The following is a 16,955-nucleotide window of genomic DNA, read 5'->3' on the forward strand; positions in this document are numbered from 1 at the left end:
TGGAGGTTCACCGCTGGAAGTTCACCGCCCAACTTCGAAGTTCACCGCTGGAGGGTCACCGCCGAGCGGCCCCGCTGGAGGGTCACCACTCGAAGTTCACCGTCGAACTTCACCGCTGGAAGTTCACCGCTCAACTTCGAAGTTCACCGCTGGAGGGTCACCACCGAGCGGCACCGCTGGAAGGTCACCGCTAGGAGTTCACCGCCGAGCACCTCCGCTAGCCTCCAAACCGGCATAAGATAAGTCACCATTTCTTATCTTTTCCGCTCTTGCGATTAGAGCTATTGCCATGTCTATACATGTCTCTATAACCCTTAAGCATGCCTACAACATGTTATTAGCAACTTTCCTACAAGTACATGCTACACACATACATGCTTAAATTCACTTTCATGTGACATTCATCTAGAACATTGTGACACTTATAGCTCAATTAAACATGCCCGGATAAACGCTTGCGAAACGGTTACGACTCGCTTGGGTATCAAAGCATGGCCGCGACTCGCTTGGGCTACGCCCCGCACGCTCATACAGCGCCTACACCCAACTTGCTCGAACACCTAACTCGCTCCACTTATCCAACATGCTTTAGTTACGCTCTCGGTTCACAATGCTTCATAAATATGGTCTAGCCTCCGGGCACCACATTTTTTCACGTTTGCTTACATATGGTCTAGCCTCCGGGCTCCACGAGTCTATGGTCTACGACCTACCACCATGCTTACATATGGTATAGCCTCCGGGCGACACCCCATTATCTCATGCACTTCATACATTAGTGCACCTTCGATGTAGCTACATATACGAATTTTTGTCTTTTGTGATACAGGATAGCGAGTCCCTTCTTGCTTGCGGAGCTCGGGGACTTGTAGGGGCCGTGCGCCTCTCGGATATTACTTATGCTTGATGACTTCATGATTTGAACTCCCCAACCAAGAAGCTACTCTTACTCGGGGACTTCGGGGACTTGTTTATACCTACACTAGCAAGCTAGTTCTCTACATCACCAAGCATAATTAACACCCTCTTTGGGACATCCACAAGCCATGGTGAGGCCCAACCGAGACTTGCATCTTGTAGCCCTATGTTCAAGCTACGCTACGGTATCCGGAAGTCACAAATCCGCCACCGGGAAGCCACCTTTCCGCCCTTGCCAAGATGCCCCCATAACATAGCTTTCTACATGTTGAATAGACTATAATAGTAACTTTGCTTGTCCCACATCGAAGAACAAGTAAATGAGAAGCATTCCTTCATCTATAAAAGGAATGCCTCCTCCCACAACTCAACACATTTCATTACATCTCTTGTAATCTTGTTAGGCCGCAAGGCTCGACACACTAGTATAGCTTTCAAGTGGACGTAGTCTCCCGCCCATGCGGAGGCGAACCACTATACATCTTGTGTCAATCTCTCTCTCTCTCTTTCTTTATTTATAGCTAACTAGAGTCCCCTCGGATTCTAACGTTAACAGAAACACTCAAATTTTACAATTTGGTCAACATGGACAGCAAGCATACGGGCCTAATTCTCAATGCCAATCAACCTCAAGTCAAGGATTTCATGCTCAAAATGCTCCTCCCAGGTTCACTCAAGGTGGTGGTTATAGTCCCAACAAGTTTGAAGGTGTTTCAAGCTCATTTCAAGGCCAAAACCAAAGTGGGAACTACACTGCTTCACCTATGCTTCAAGGTGTTCCCATTGCCTCACAACCGGAGGAGAAAAAGAGTGCAAGTGAGGATGTTCTTTCTCTATGTCTCAATGCATTACTATACTATCCCAAGGTCAAGCCACCATAAAAAAACAAATGGGACTATTAGAAGTGCAAATGAGTCAAATGACAAAGGAGCTTAGCACACGTTAACAAGGAGCCTTACCTTCACAACCGGAGCCAAACCCAAGAGGAAAACTCCATGAATGCAATGTCATCACCACTCTACATTCAGGAAAGGTATATAATAATCAAGTTTACATGCCCTCATCTTCTACTTTTCATTCAAATCCTTTATTTGATGATGATGTTGACTTGCATTCATATGGGGCCAAGAGGGAAGAAAATGTACCTCTTGGTCATGTTGATGATGATCAATTGCATACATATCATGATTCTTTTTATCATGAGGAGGATGAGACCGGAAGGGAAGAAAATGTACCTTCCGGTAAATACGGAGTGGGTGATGTGACTTTGAAGGTCAAAGGAAGAAATAAGGGGGTGGATAAGGTAGCCGGAGAAGAAGAAAATGTACCTTTTGGAGGAGTTATTCTTGGTAAAGGTTATGGTTTCTTGTCCTATGAGAATGATGCGAGAAAATATGGTTTGATTGATAGTGGAAATGAAAGGGCCATGTTGAGAAAGAACACTTCTAGGGATGAGGATATCTCAGCCTCAAGGTTAGATGGTGAGGCCATGAAGGCTAGGAACCCATCTAAGGCAGATGACACCTCTAGTAAGGTTCTTGATGATATTAGACCCACACCCTATGAGTTTGGGTCATCTACTTCAACCAAAAAAGATGGGAGAAATAAGGAAGAAGACCTACATGTACATGGTAGCTCTAGAGATAGGAGTGGTTCGGTCTACTCATCACTAGACGAGGCCTTGAGGGCCAAGATCCTAGTGGGACCGTGACTACCCTTAGGGGCACCACCGGAGTCTCACATTTGATCCACCTCTTGATTTGAGCACACCAAAACCTCAACTTTCTTATCCTAATGTGCCGAGAAAGGAAAATGTGAAGAAGGGTGGGAAGTAGAAGAAAGTTGGTTTGATGTTCGAAGTACACGATATTTTTAAGAAGGTCAATGTCAATATACCTTTGATTGAGCTCCTTCGACAAATGTCAGTTTATGAAAAATTTCTAAAGGACTTGTGCACCCATAAGAGGAAGATAAAGAATGATGAGCGGTTTGAGATTTGTGAGGAGGTTAGTGTTATCTTCAAAAGAAGGATCCGGGGAGCTTCAATATCTCTTGCATTATTAGAGAGAAAGTCTTTGATAGAGTTTTGATGGATCTTGGTTCAAGTGTTAACATTATTTCTTTTGAAACTTTCCGAAAACTTGACCTTGGGCCTATTAAAGCTACTCCTATATACTGGCAACTTGCGGACCAGAGCATTAAGAGAGCCATGGACGTTATTGAAGATGTGTTAATCAAGGTTGATAAGTTCTACTTACCAGCGGATTTGGTGGTATTGGATATGGATGATGGACCTCATTGTGACAAGGACATACCTATCATTCTTGGTAGACCCTTTATGGCAACCGCGGGAATAAAAATTAATGTTCAAAAGGGCACTATCAAAATAAAGGTATTGGGAGAAAAGGTGTTACTCAAGAGTCTTGAACCCATATGTCCTCCAGAAATGGTGAAGAGTGTGTCTCTATTAATTTAGTTAAGTGTAATGAAGCCACGAGTGAGCGGATCTTTGGACCCTTGAATCCTTCCAAGCCTACAATCCGTGCACAAGACCATTTTTCACCTATTTGGGGCTATGACCATGAGCCACCATTGAAGCATGATGATGTCATTCCTACTCCTATTTTGGAGCCTATTATCGAGCTTGAAAAGACTACAATCCCTACTCTTGAGACTTATGAGCAACACAAGAAGAAAAGTTCACCATTGAGTGAGGCACAAAAGGAGTCCATCAAAAAATTAAGGGAGACATGTGGGGTTGTGAAGAAGAAGGAAACGCCAAAGAGGCATGCATGATTGGCCTCCACCTCCAAGTTACAAGCTCGCTTCTTCAATTGCTAGATGTTTTGGAAATGATGATGATGCTATCACAATTGTTGTGGATGGTAAGATAACATCCTTTGAGCCACCTTGAGGAAGAAAAGTGAAGAAGACCGGCTTGGGGTCTTTAAAAACAACCGCTTCTAGGGAGGCAACTCTAGGTAGTTTTGAAATTTTCTTATTTATTTTGCATCAATAAGGCTATTTAGCCATATTTTTGGGAGGATGGGAGGTGTACGAAATTTGAAATGTGAAGAATGATTTGAATGTGGTAGTGAGCAGTTTCTGTTTAGAAAGTTTGGTTGATTTTGGACGGTTATAGCTTCCAATCCATAAGGTAATTTGAGTTGAATTTTTCTGGAGCTATTCTCCGATATGTATACACGCGGCTGCCCAAATTTCAGCCACTTTCAGTCACTGGAGCTCTAGTTATTTGTCAATGCATGAAGGTAAGAATAGAGATAGCTAATGTAGAGTGACTTTGAGAAGCTACACCCTCTACATATAAAGCAATTTGGAGCTAAAATTTTTCAGAAATGTATCTTCATATGTCCTCGATATGTTGGTAAAACAATTTTTAATTTGAACCTTTCTAGCTTCAGATGTAGTGTTCCAAGTGACAAGGGCCAGAAACAGGGCACAGCAGAAACTGCAGAACAAATCAGTGAGTTTGGAGGCCAACGATTCTTGACTCAGTTAAAATTTTCCAGTGAAATTTTAACAGAAGGTATCTTCATGAGTCTATTTTCATTTCCAGTTAGTTTCACACTCTTTTCACCTTTGGAGCTTCAGATATTGTCGTTTTGGTGACTGAGGGTCAGCAGTAGACTTCATTACAAGCTGGCAACTTTGACCAGCTATAGATTTCTTCTCAGTTGAAGATATGTGGCTTACTTTATATGATAGAAAGATCTTTGCATCTCATTTCCATTTCAAGTAGTCTCACTTAATTATCTCTTTTGAGTTTGAGATATGGGCATTTGAAGACATAAAGGTCATTGCTGGAAGTTTTCTGCACTCATTAGTTTTGTTCACTCGGGTTGATTGGACTTCTTTGCACTTTCATTTCATCTTTGGAGGCCATTATAGGGTTGTTGTGAGATGTGTTGGATGTGGCCAAGCCTATGATTTTAATGGAGGATCTTTGTCCATATTCTTTGATGGGCTATTTGTGACGCATTACTCTTTGGACATTATATCTTTCTCGATGGAGTTGATCTTTACATGAGCATCTAGAGCTATTATGGAGCATAGGTTAAGGAAGTCAAGGCCTTGTGCCTTAAGGTTGGTGTCTCATATTTGTCTTCTCCGAAGATCGTGAGCAATGGAGGTCTACAAATGGGGTTTTTCTTAACTTTACTCCTCATTTAGATTTTCATTTTCGTAGTTAATTTTTGTGCTTTCGCCCGAACTTCACTCTCATGTCTAAATCCAACTTAGATTTAGCTTTTGAGCTCACTTTACAACATTGAGGACAATGTTGGTTTTAAGAGTGGGGGTGAGGGCTCGGGTGCCCTATTTTCTTCACACACAAAAAAATTAAATAAAAAAAGATTTTCCATTTTTAGATTAGCTTTTGTAATTATATATTAGTGGTTAATATCTTTTTCCAACCCCAATGACGAGCCATGGTCTTAGCTTGTTGTGATTGTGAATAGATTGAGCATGATCTGGAACTTTGAATTTGTTTTGTAATTAAGTGTATATGTGATCTATGCTTGACTATATGTGCACATAGCCTATGCTTAGGTTAGTTCATCATAATTAGAGAAGCATATAGATGATTTGATTGACTTGCATGCCCTTATTTGTGAGCTTTTGTGCCTATATCTGTAGTGTATGCATCGTTCATTCACTTATTCTTTCATGTGTTTACAATTTCATGACATCGCATATCTAGAACTTGCTTGAGACCTCTCGAGGCTACTTTAAGCTTACGACGGGATAGAAAGGATTGAGACAATTAGGCTTAATACCACCATGGCCAAAGAAGCATGTGCCCAAAAATATTTTCCACTAGATTGCCACTTTGAGCCTATTTATATATTTAGCCTTTTATTCATTTGCACCACAAATTCCTACCTAGCCTATACACTTTTATCCTACCCTTCCGTAGTAGTAGGTGAAGTGATTCGAGAGAATGACTCTATGTGGACTTTGTATGGACTTTGTATTTCTTTATCCTTCATTTCTATTAGCCACTTGCCCTTAGCCCCATTACAACCAAATAAAAGACATTTTGATCTTGAATGTTGTGAGCTACCTAGCGGAGATAAAATCGAAGAGTAAGCATATGGCGGCGCATGTTGTGAAATTGTTTTTGAGTAAAACACATGTAACCCCTAAACACTTGAGCAGTAATATTTAGTGAACCTATGTGAGTTTGGTGGGTTATATCGAGTCTTCTATGTGCCTATTTGATTATGGTGGATTGATTTGACACATGGTCAACACATGCATATGCTTGAGCATTTCTCACATGTGCATCTTAATTGCCTTGCAAATTCAAAAATCTTATGTTGTGCTTACATCTACTTCATGATCATGTACATAATTAGTTCTCTGAGGGTTATGGTTGGAAAGGCTAATACCGCATTATACTTATGTTTGAGTTGGTAGATTTTCGGATTAGATTTAATTTAGTACAAGTGTGGGGGTGTGATGACACGCATTTATATGCATGTAGTTGTATCTAAAACACTAGAAATAAGCTAATCATTGAACCAATTATAATGTAATTAATCCAATTTTATTTATTGTGTAGGAAATAAGCGGAATTTGGGAAATCGAGAGAAAATGGTGGAAAATTGAGCAAAAATGATTTTTCGACAAAAAGATGAAAAAGTCAACATTAGTCAACTATGGTCAATGTCAACGAGAGAGCGGACCCGATCACCCAAAGATAGTGAGTGCAATTGTATCCTGATGGGAAGAAGATTACGAAGAAAGAAGAAAAAATGATAATAAAAAGATATAGAAAGAGGATGCAATCAAGATTTGGTTTAATTAAACTTTGATTTAATTAAACTATAGTTTAATTAATGAGGGGAGGAGCTGCATGTGCAGTGCAACTAGCTGCCACCACTCTCCTTCCTTTTTCCCTCAAGCCAATTTGATGGTGACACCTCACCATTGCCTTATCATCCATTCTTTCCTTCACGACCAACCACACATATATTCATTCCAATTTCTTCCTCTTCGTCAAACAGTAGCCGCAACCAGTCCCATCACTCTCTCTCTCGGTAACACACCCACACCACCATATTTCTCTCACACTACAACATCAAATCCACAACAATTTCTTAAGGGATTTCAAGGAGCATCAAGATTAGAGCTTGGGTAAAAGTGAGAAGCCATAAATCAAGGCTTGTCATAATTGCTCCATAGCAATTTGTGACTTGTTCTTGTTACTTCTCACTCTTCTTCACATTTACCTCTTTAATTGATGTATATTGTTGTTGATTTGTTGATGGGTTGTGAGTAGTCTATTTAGGAAACTAGGGTTTGAGCCCTAGCATGGATTTAATGTAATAACTATGTTTTGATTTAATGGTTTTCAATTTTGTGTTTGACATATGTTTTATTCTATAATATTTGGCTTAGATGCATGCTTAGGAGCTTGATTAACTCTTGAATGTATAAATGAGCATGTGTAGAACAAATTAGGAGACTAATCACTTCTCTAATTTACAGCTAGGACACTTGTTTGGAACATGGTTAGTTACAACACCAATTTTGATTGCCGTATTGGCTAGCTTGGGAACGTTGATTCTAGGACTCTTCGCCTTTTGGTGTAACTAGAGGCCCTAACATGGCTCTAGATTGTCCCAAGTGAGTTTCTACGACCCTTGATCTGGATTATGAACACCTTTTAAAGAATCTATTGACCCATGAGCCTTGAAAAGTCCTTGGGTACGGTTCTTGATGCCATTATGAATTGAATGACCATTGTCGGAGCATATTTGTGCAATAAATTTGGCTAGAAGGATACCCTAGTGACCTAATTTGCATTTCTTGATAAGTTTCTATTATTTTTATTTTTAGTTACAATTTTTAAGTTTCAATTGTCAATTTTATTTTTCGCAATCAAAAATCAAATTTCACAAACCACTTTCATTGTCAATACCATTTGGTTGTGAGCTTCTGCATTTATTTATGGTTCTGTTGACCAATTTTAGGCTTGGTTGTTCCGAGCCGGGCATGTAAATAGTTAGGTGCTATTTTTTATTTAGGTTTTATTTGTTATATTGTTAGTGACTTAGTAATCGGCATAACCAAGGATTGAAGTTAGATTTTCAATCCCCGTGGTACGATTATTTCGGATTCAAATATTTCCCATTCTTTGATGACTGTACCCTTATTGCGCGTAAGTTGCATTTAAGCACCAAATCACTTATCGCGAAACATATACGCGCCAACAATAACCACCAGCCTTCGTCTTCATCCCATCTTCAACGGCTAATTCTAGTTAATTCCGGCCATATCTAGCAAAACCTTGACATTTGCAGCCAAGTCCGGCGACGTCTTCCTCCTCTTACATCTCAACTCTTGGTTCCCAAAACATCATCACATCCTCATAGGGAACCTCAGAATGATTGGTCGCTTGTGAATTCAATCTCTGCAATTTTTATTTCCGGCAAGAACTCTTTGACTAAAAATCAGCAATCTCTAGGCAATTTTCGGCCCTCTCCGACCTCCATTATAGTTGTGTTTTTCTTCTCCGCCATCTCTGGTTGCCGATGCGAAGCTTAAGTTCATGCTTCATTAACGAGTAGATGCAATCTTCTTTCCTTCGTCTCTGTTTTTTTTTATTATTATTAATATCTTCTGAATTGGATAAAGTTCCACTTCCAATCCAATTCAAAATCTAGTGTAACAAATGGAGTATAAGGTTAAGGATTTGTTCTCCAATCTAATCCATTTATGTATCCTAATTCATTTCTATCTTAGTTGCCAAATGTGGCCTAAGTTTCTTTCGTTCATCATTCTGATTGCTTGTCCATAAGACTTATTATATGTGGTTTTATTTTCATCCTTTTGGGCTTGCCATGGGCATCTTAAATGATCCCTCCATCATTAGTGACAACGGCTTGGTGTTGGAGGCTAGTGTTTATGACTTGCCATCATGGCAAGACAAAGGCATGCACAATGGTGGCGGGCTTGAAGTTGCACACTTTCCTAAGGTCTTTTCCTTTTGGTTGGGCTGAGTTGTATTTGGAATGGGCATGAGCTGAGGACTAAAGTAGTAACTTTTAAGTAGTGATCATTAGGGGCTTGCAACCTTTTCCGTTATGTATGGAAGATGTCGCAAGTTTCTATATAGAGAAAAATTTAGCCATCGTCCCCAAATTATGCTGCCAATGCCAATTTGATACCCAAACTCTCAAAGGTATCAATGGGATAGCCAAAGACATATTTTGACATCAACGTGATACTTCCGTCAAAAAGCTCTAATGACTCATTCTGTTTGTTGACGTGGCAAGCACGTGGGTCCCATATGATATTTTTATCAAGGGTAGAATGGTCTTTCACTACTAACTAATTTAAAAACAAAAAAAAACAAAAAATTAAAAGAAAAAAAAACAAACTGGATCTGCACCGTAGCCACTATACACTCCTCTCGACTCTCATTTTCCCCAAATCACCTGAGATAGAGAGGCAATTGCAATGTCGGACTTCATCCCTGACGAGATGATCCTCCAAATTCGCCCAATACCACTTCGAATAGGCCCATATGAACCAAACCCTAACCCGCTCACTCCTCCTCTCAATCTCCAGTGAAAACCCCCCCGGCTTGTATCTCTAGAATTGGACCGGCTTCCCTTCGAAAACCGTACTTCCTTCGTAAAGCTCGCCTCCCATTTAACCCGATCCGACTGTAACGTCTTGCTATTAGGCTCCAGCTTCTGGTGAACGATGTTTCTCCCAGAAAGAAGACCAGCAACAGGTGGTGTTTTGCGCTGATGCTCTGCCACCAGATTTGAGGAGTTGGTGTATCAATTCGGGGGTGGCGGTTGTTGAATTTGGCTGGAGGAGGGATCTGATTGGGATTGGGGGCGAAACTGTCATCGGGCCGAGCTCTAGTTCGAGGCCAAAACCAGAATTCTCGAAGAGGACGCCGAAGTGGAGGAGGCTGGGGCAGAAGACGGCGAGCTTGTGGAGGGAGGACCAGCTGCCGGAAGACTCGGAAGAGGAGGTGGAGACAAGATCGAAGACGACGGAGACTGGCCCAGTTGCGAAGGTCGTCCTCCAGCTTGGAGAACATGTTCAGAAAGGAGAGGAGAAAGAGAAGAAGAAGAAGAAGAAGCCATTTTTCTTTGATTTCTTGGGAGAGAGTCACCAGTCGCCGAAGTTATTCTCTTCTTTCAGTTTGTTTTGAGTTTCCAGTTTAAATCAAAGTTCCTAGAATTACCCACACAAAGGAGTGATGCATGCTTGCTGGGCTTGTGCATGTTATGTTGATATATGGATGCTATTAAAACAAATACAAATTTTATTTGGGGTTATCGGGTAATACAACATTAATAGGGTAATCCTCATATGAGAGGAGGCGGCGGAGACGAGATCGGAGACGACGGAGAAGAGGATGTTGCGGCACTAGGAGCGTAGAGAACATGGAGTCCGAATTTATTTTGGGGTGGGTGATTGGTGGCTGACAACGTTGTCAGGTAAGTAAGGAAATGTGGCAGCGAAAGTTGTGGGGGTTTGACTAGAAGAAAATCCCGGAAGAAGAAGAAGAAGAAGAAAAAGAAATGAGAAGAAAAAATGAATTAACAAAAAAAAGGGTAAGTTGGTCATTTAACTTTTTTTTGGACCCACGTGCTTGCCACGTCAGCAAATAGACAGAACCGTTAGAGATTTTTGACGGAAGTATCACGTTGATGTTAAAATATGTCTTTGGGTATCACATTGATACTTTTGAGAGTTCATGTATCAAATTGGCTTTGGCAGCATAGTTTGGGGACTGTGGCTGAATTTTTCTCTTCTATATATTAGGGGTGGGTCTCCAATAGATACTCATTTTCACTAGAATTTTTATCATTTACATCTTTATCCCACCAATTCCATGATATTAGTGAGATTTGGACTTGTAGCATCCACAGTGCAGATATTTAAAAAATAATTAACTGGTCACAATTTACCTGCACATTAATTTTCAATTCTCCTTTGACTTTTCTCTATGAACATCAGATAAATTAGAACTACTTCCCAACTTGTATGCCTGATCACCGAAAGAAGAGATCTACAAACTTTACTGTTATTTAACTTTTACCAACTTTTACTCTATTAACATCTTATTAGAAAAGATCTTTATGAAGCTAAATTTCTACTTTAAAAGAGTAAAGAACATAAGGTAAATAATTACGAATGAACTTTTTAAATTTTTTTTTTTTGAAGGGGCCAGGAACTTTTTAATTTATAATAGCTAGATTCTCCGCATGCCCCTATACTTACCTTGGGTGATTGAAATCTTTCATTTGGAACTTTCGCCTTATATTCTGATGTAGTTGCATTATATATTCCAGCTCTGTGTCTTACGCTTTTGAGCTTGCATGCAATCGCAAAGCAAGGTATGCCAAAACAAGATATTAAGTTTTGCAACAAAATGCTAGTTATTTAACTTGGGACGTCCTTCCACATTTGTGAAACCTAATTAATCTTTTGGTTGTTGTATAAAAAGAACAAACTTAAAACGTCCTCGAGATCATTAAGGGGGACAGGAAGTCAGCAGCTAGGAGATGATGAACATATCAAAATGGAATAGGTAAAGGCAGTTGCTAAAGAAGCCATTTGGCACAAGCCCGATTGAAAGGGTTTGTTAATTGTGTTTTATGGTTTAGTTTATTGTGATTTTGATAGTAAGTTTTATATATATGCTGTTTATAAAACTCAATAGCTAGGTGTAGAATGATCGATGAGCTGAACTAAATTAGACTATAATTAATTAGTTGACCATGAACAGAAAAGGCACAGGTATGATGCATTAAGATAATTGATATTTAAGCAAGTAAGAGTAGACATCATTTGATGAATTATAATAAGAATATTGGGAAGCAGACTGCAGATTTCATAATTGAAAGAACATATATAGTACAAACGAAATAAACTGTCTAATTGAGACCTTGGTTAATCATATATCTAACGACTAGATTAAGGCATTAAGCAATCCTTTTCAAATAATTAATTAAATAACTTCCAAACATTGTATTTTAACTATTTTTCTTATTGGTGATACTTGTTATTCTCATTTCTCAATGAATACCCTAATCTCATAACTAGTCTGTGGAGGGGGTCTAGTACGGATTCAAATTTGCTCACTACTTTCATTTTGTAGTGATATCACTACCCTATTAAAACTTGCCACGTTATATAGAATTAAATTAATACTTAATTATTTTTTTTTTAATGAAACATCATGATTAACTATAATTATATTTTATAACACAAGGCAGTTTTATATTGAATGGTGGTATCACCACTAAAGTATTGGTGGTGAGCAAATTTGAATCCATCTAGTACTCTTCTTAATTATCTAGTCTTCCGGTAATTACATAGTCTATATCCCTTCGTCTACCCTTAAATGGAGTTTATTAGGCAAGTTGCTACAATGCACAGTAGGACTGTGGAAGATATAACGTTTCCAAAATCCGGCAATGTTGTGCAATCTCTCCTTTGTTAGGCACAGTGGACTCTGAGATTGTGCAGTTTCCGTTGTGATTATAGATCTATAGTCATATATATCATAGTAGTTTTGAAGTGTATGCTATTGGCTGGGCATCTTTAATTTTGTTATGAGCTTTATAGCTGTTAAACGAGCAAAAATATCGACCTAGTACGTAGAGTAATTAAGCACATTAATCAAAACGACTTAATTACAACTAGGAGGAATTAGCTACATTTTTTTTTTTGAAAGGAGGAATTAGCTACTTATATAGTTAAACTGAGATTCGAGGAATCCAACTGTCTCTGAGACAAAGGAGTGTGGCAAGCAGATGATACTCTTTATGTCCCTAGATGTGATGCTTTGAGAGAATCTTGGAAAGACAACATGCGCAACAATATATGAAGATCTAAGCGAAGCTAGCTTCTTGCTGGCTCTTTTTGCTTTGCTTTGTCCTTTTTAGGCCGTACAAATTAGGATATCAGGTCCATTAAAGAGAGATCAAAGAAGATATTACCACGACATGATGGATTGGTATAAAATCGAGTCTTTCAGATATTTTGATGGACAAATATATCTTCATGAAACCAGGAACATGGCAAGGTTTCTGGCTCTCCATGAATGTACCCAAAACCTTTATTCAGGATATGTACCGCCAGATTTGTTTAATACAAGTTAAGCAGGCCTAGCTTGCTTCTTCTTTGGACAAGGGCAACTTCTGGATAATTACCGATGTGGCTGATTCCTTGGTCGGCAACAGGGCATGTCGACTTCGGCGTCGATGTGGCATGTTCTGATTGGTTCCAGCAAAACCTGTTGGGGAGTTAACTGTAATTGTTTTATGTATGTTATACATGCAGTTGGTTCAACAGCTTAGGGTAAGTCGATGGGGTGTCATTTAAAATGCCGTTAATATATTGGTATGATGGATAGCTTTGGTATAAGAATATTTACTCTTACATTTAAGAGTTGAATTGGCTATATATTCGCATTAGAATTAACCCCACATTTAGGTCGAGATCATTCTCCTATCTCGACTTTTAGCCTTCTTCGATCATATAATAAGCATGTTGCCTACACCCAATACCGAAGTTTTTCGAACCCCGACGCCTTCCCTTTTGGTCCCTCCTATCTCCCTTGTAACAAAAAAATTAAGAAATGAATAAACAGCTAGGCAGGCATGTTAATTGTATACATTCAGCAACTGATGCAGCTAGCTCATAAAACAGGTGGAAAAGTGAAACATATGTGGATTTCACATTATTTACTGGTCATGAATTAAAAAGGAAAAACATCAAAACTGTTTCAAGTCAGTTCCGGCAGTACGTAATAACTTATTGAACACTGCACCCATTGGACGTGTTCAAGCAATTTGAAGGTCTCCCTTTGCAGGCTGAAATCATTGCCAATGGATTTATATGTGAATTTTAATTATATTTATAGTCAAAAGCTAGGTAGGCAGAGAAAGACATAACCAGGAAAACGACCTAGCTGCCAACGCAATTAGCAAACATGGAAACAAAGAATTAGAACCAAAATGTCGAAAGAGCTTTCTTATTTTTATTCAATTCTTCTATTTGGTCCCATGGAAATTCCATAACAGAAAAGGCCACAATATCATTCATTATTAATTTTCTTCTGTTATTTATCAACACCACACATATAGGTTTTTTCTTTCACTCCAAGATTCCATTGCATTTGTTCTAAACACCCAGTGTTTGTTTTTATTTTTTGTCCACATCAAACCGCCTTTCCACTCTTTTTTATTTAAACAAAACAATAAAAAACAGTTTTGCTAGCTTCTGAAACTCTAGCATAAAAGCCCAGCACTCTCCCTTTAGATACTCCATAACAAGCACTTAACACAAGGAAAAAAAAGTTTTCTGTTCTCATCAACACTTTCTTTCACTTGGCAGCTTCCATCATGAGTGGAAAAAGAAAACAAACCAGCCCAGTCGGAAGCCCTTTGTCCGGTGGGAATGTATCCGATGGTGGTTCCAAAGAGCAAGACAGGTTCCTTCCCATTGCTAATGTGAGCCGGATCATGAAGAAGTCCCTCCCTGCAAATGCCAAGATTTCAAAGGAAGCCAAGGAAACCGTCCAAGAATGCGTCTCTGAGTTCATTAGCTTCATCACCGGGGAGGCCTCGGACAAGTGCCAACGAGAGAAGAGGAAGACTATCAATGGCGATGATCTTCTTTGGGCCATGACAACCCTTGGTTTTGAGAATTATGTTGGACCCTTGAAGGGCTATCTCAACAAGTATAGGGAGACCGAGGGAGAGAAGAACTCCATGACTAGAGGACAAGAAGATCACAACCACTCATCTAATGATGGTCATCACATCAACAACAACAACCAAGTCCATAATGGTACTAATGAGATCAACACAGTAGGAATTAATAAGGTGGATTTTTTCAATAATGGTGGGTTTTATTCACTTGGGGGGCAACAGATGAGTGCTCCAAAAGGGTTTGGAGAGAGCGGAAGGGTTATTGGTTATGGAGATCAGACTCTGGTGGCTTATGGGGATGGAAATGCAAATCATCTTCACAATGGGATAGGATGGTAAACACCGAAAACTATATATGTAAGAGGTACCTAATATATGTAATAGTTTGATTTGATTTCTTTAATTATTGCAATTCAATTGACAATTGGTATACAAGGGATCTTGTTGGAGATCCATCAATGCTTAAGTTAAAAGTACAAATCCAGCAGTTACCATCGGAGGAGCTTCCCTGAAATCCTATATATGCTGTAGTCAATTTTATACACTCATTTGAAAATACTAGTTTATGTAACAAATCTGGAGCTTATATACATTATACGCGATACAATTGGCATAGCTTATTTCATGAACTAATCTAGCTCTTGATCGATCTCTCGCATTCGTCTGCAAAAACGATAATATTTTCTCAGCATAAAACGATAATTGTAGACAGCTAGCTTCAAATATCTGAAGACTAGCATTGAACATATATTACCTTGATGTCTTTTTAATTATACACAAAGCGACAGGGATAATTAAGCTGCTAAAACATACAAAGGATTGTTTGCTGTAACAAGGATAGCATCTCAGCCTAAAAGGATAAATGTCTATATATTTTAGTTGTAGACAGCTAACTGCATGCTAAATACAAAGAGAAGTTGAGTAGGGATTGTTTAGGTTCCAACCCTAAAGAGACATATCATTTAAGTCTTGTAGAACATAGTGCGAGCTAGCTAGAACACAGGACTCGACAGCGTTTTAGAATACACGCGCGCACACACACATATAGATGCATAACTGTAGCACAACATCAGTCATTGATGTGGTTTAGTGTTCTCCAGTTCTGATCATCATCGCATATATGGAACCTGAGTATTAAGATTAATGACTAAAGAATTAGTTAAGATCGATAAACTAATTAACAGTTGCATAAATAAGTTTCAGGTACATCCATTATCTACGTCGACGTCGACGTCGACATTCCTTTATTAATTTTACAGTCTCTCCCAGCCGTACGTTATGATTCTGTCTGTCTGTTTAGACCTAGCTAGGCCTATATCATTTTGATTTCTACTTTTTTGCTTTGATCTCGCACGATTGACGCATTGTGCGCGCGCAGCAGGCTGCTTTTGAGTTTTGTTGATCGATGTTCTATTGGGCCCTTCTCGCCGGCGTTACTACTTTAATATTTCATAATGCCTTCACTCGTACGTTATGTTTTTTATTTATTTATTTCTTTCATAATCCACTATCATTATATTTTAACCCGGAAAACCAGATCGATCACAAACAAACTTGTAAAATCATTAGGTGCATGAGTTTTTCTTTTGTATAGGGAGGTCTTGAGTTTGTCTCATGGACTATTCATTGTGTATTGTCAGTTGTTATGTTGTTAAAAATAATAGAAACACTGGAGAGAGATAAATCATATTCTCCATTTTCTTCATTTTTTTTTTAGTAAATGTGGATTTCATTAAACGCATGTCAAACATATCCTTCTGCTACTTTCAACTAGACAGATCAAGAAGTTGCAGTAGGAGAACTATTGTGATACATAATGATAGATCGACCACCTATGTTTGAACTAAATGCTCACTTATTAAAGCAAGCCTATAACTATGGAGATTTTAAGACATAGTAATGTTACGTCCCGTACCTTAATTTACCTGTTTACTGATCATTCGGATAGTAAACGAAAATTATTTTCACTTTTAACTTTGTTTCGATACTTTTAGGGGCTCCAAACGTTGATTTTTTTTCTATGCTTAGTTTTTTAGGAAACTTCCTTCACGAAAGTTGTAAGGGATGTTAAACCGAGTCCATGGACATATGACACGCTCAAATCGGAGTTCGTTGATGAAGTTATTGTCAAAAACATAAAAGTTACTATTTTAGAAAACTTACTATAAATAGCCAATTACCTTTGGTAATTTCCGTTTTACGGAAAATTACTTCAACCCTAACTCAGTTTTCTCTCTCGCCGACCTGGATTTCCGACCCAACTCAAACCTGCAACCTAACAGGTTCTTTGTAGTCCGGCCGCTTCAGATCGCCGAACCGGCA

General features: G+C 39.0%; 1 protein-coding gene across 1 annotated transcript; it reads left to right on the top strand.

The window, feature by feature from the left end:
• The first annotated feature begins 14,206 nt into the window (after positions 1-14,206).
• On the top strand, positions 14,207-15,137 carry LOC112189770 (nuclear transcription factor Y subunit B-3). The gene has a single exon (XM_024329122.2). The coding sequence runs from the start codon at positions 14,325-14,327 to the stop codon at positions 14,970-14,972; it is 648 nt and encodes a 215-aa protein (XP_024184890.1). The 5' UTR covers positions 14,207-14,324; the 3' UTR covers positions 14,973-15,137.
• The last annotated feature ends 1,818 nt before the right edge of the window (positions 15,138-16,955 follow it).

This window comes from Rosa chinensis, chromosome 2 (assembly GCF_002994745.2).
Source record: "Rosa chinensis cultivar Old Blush chromosome 2, RchiOBHm-V2, whole genome shotgun sequence".
Lineage (NCBI taxonomy): Eukaryota > Viridiplantae > Streptophyta > Magnoliopsida > Rosales > Rosaceae > Rosa > Rosa chinensis.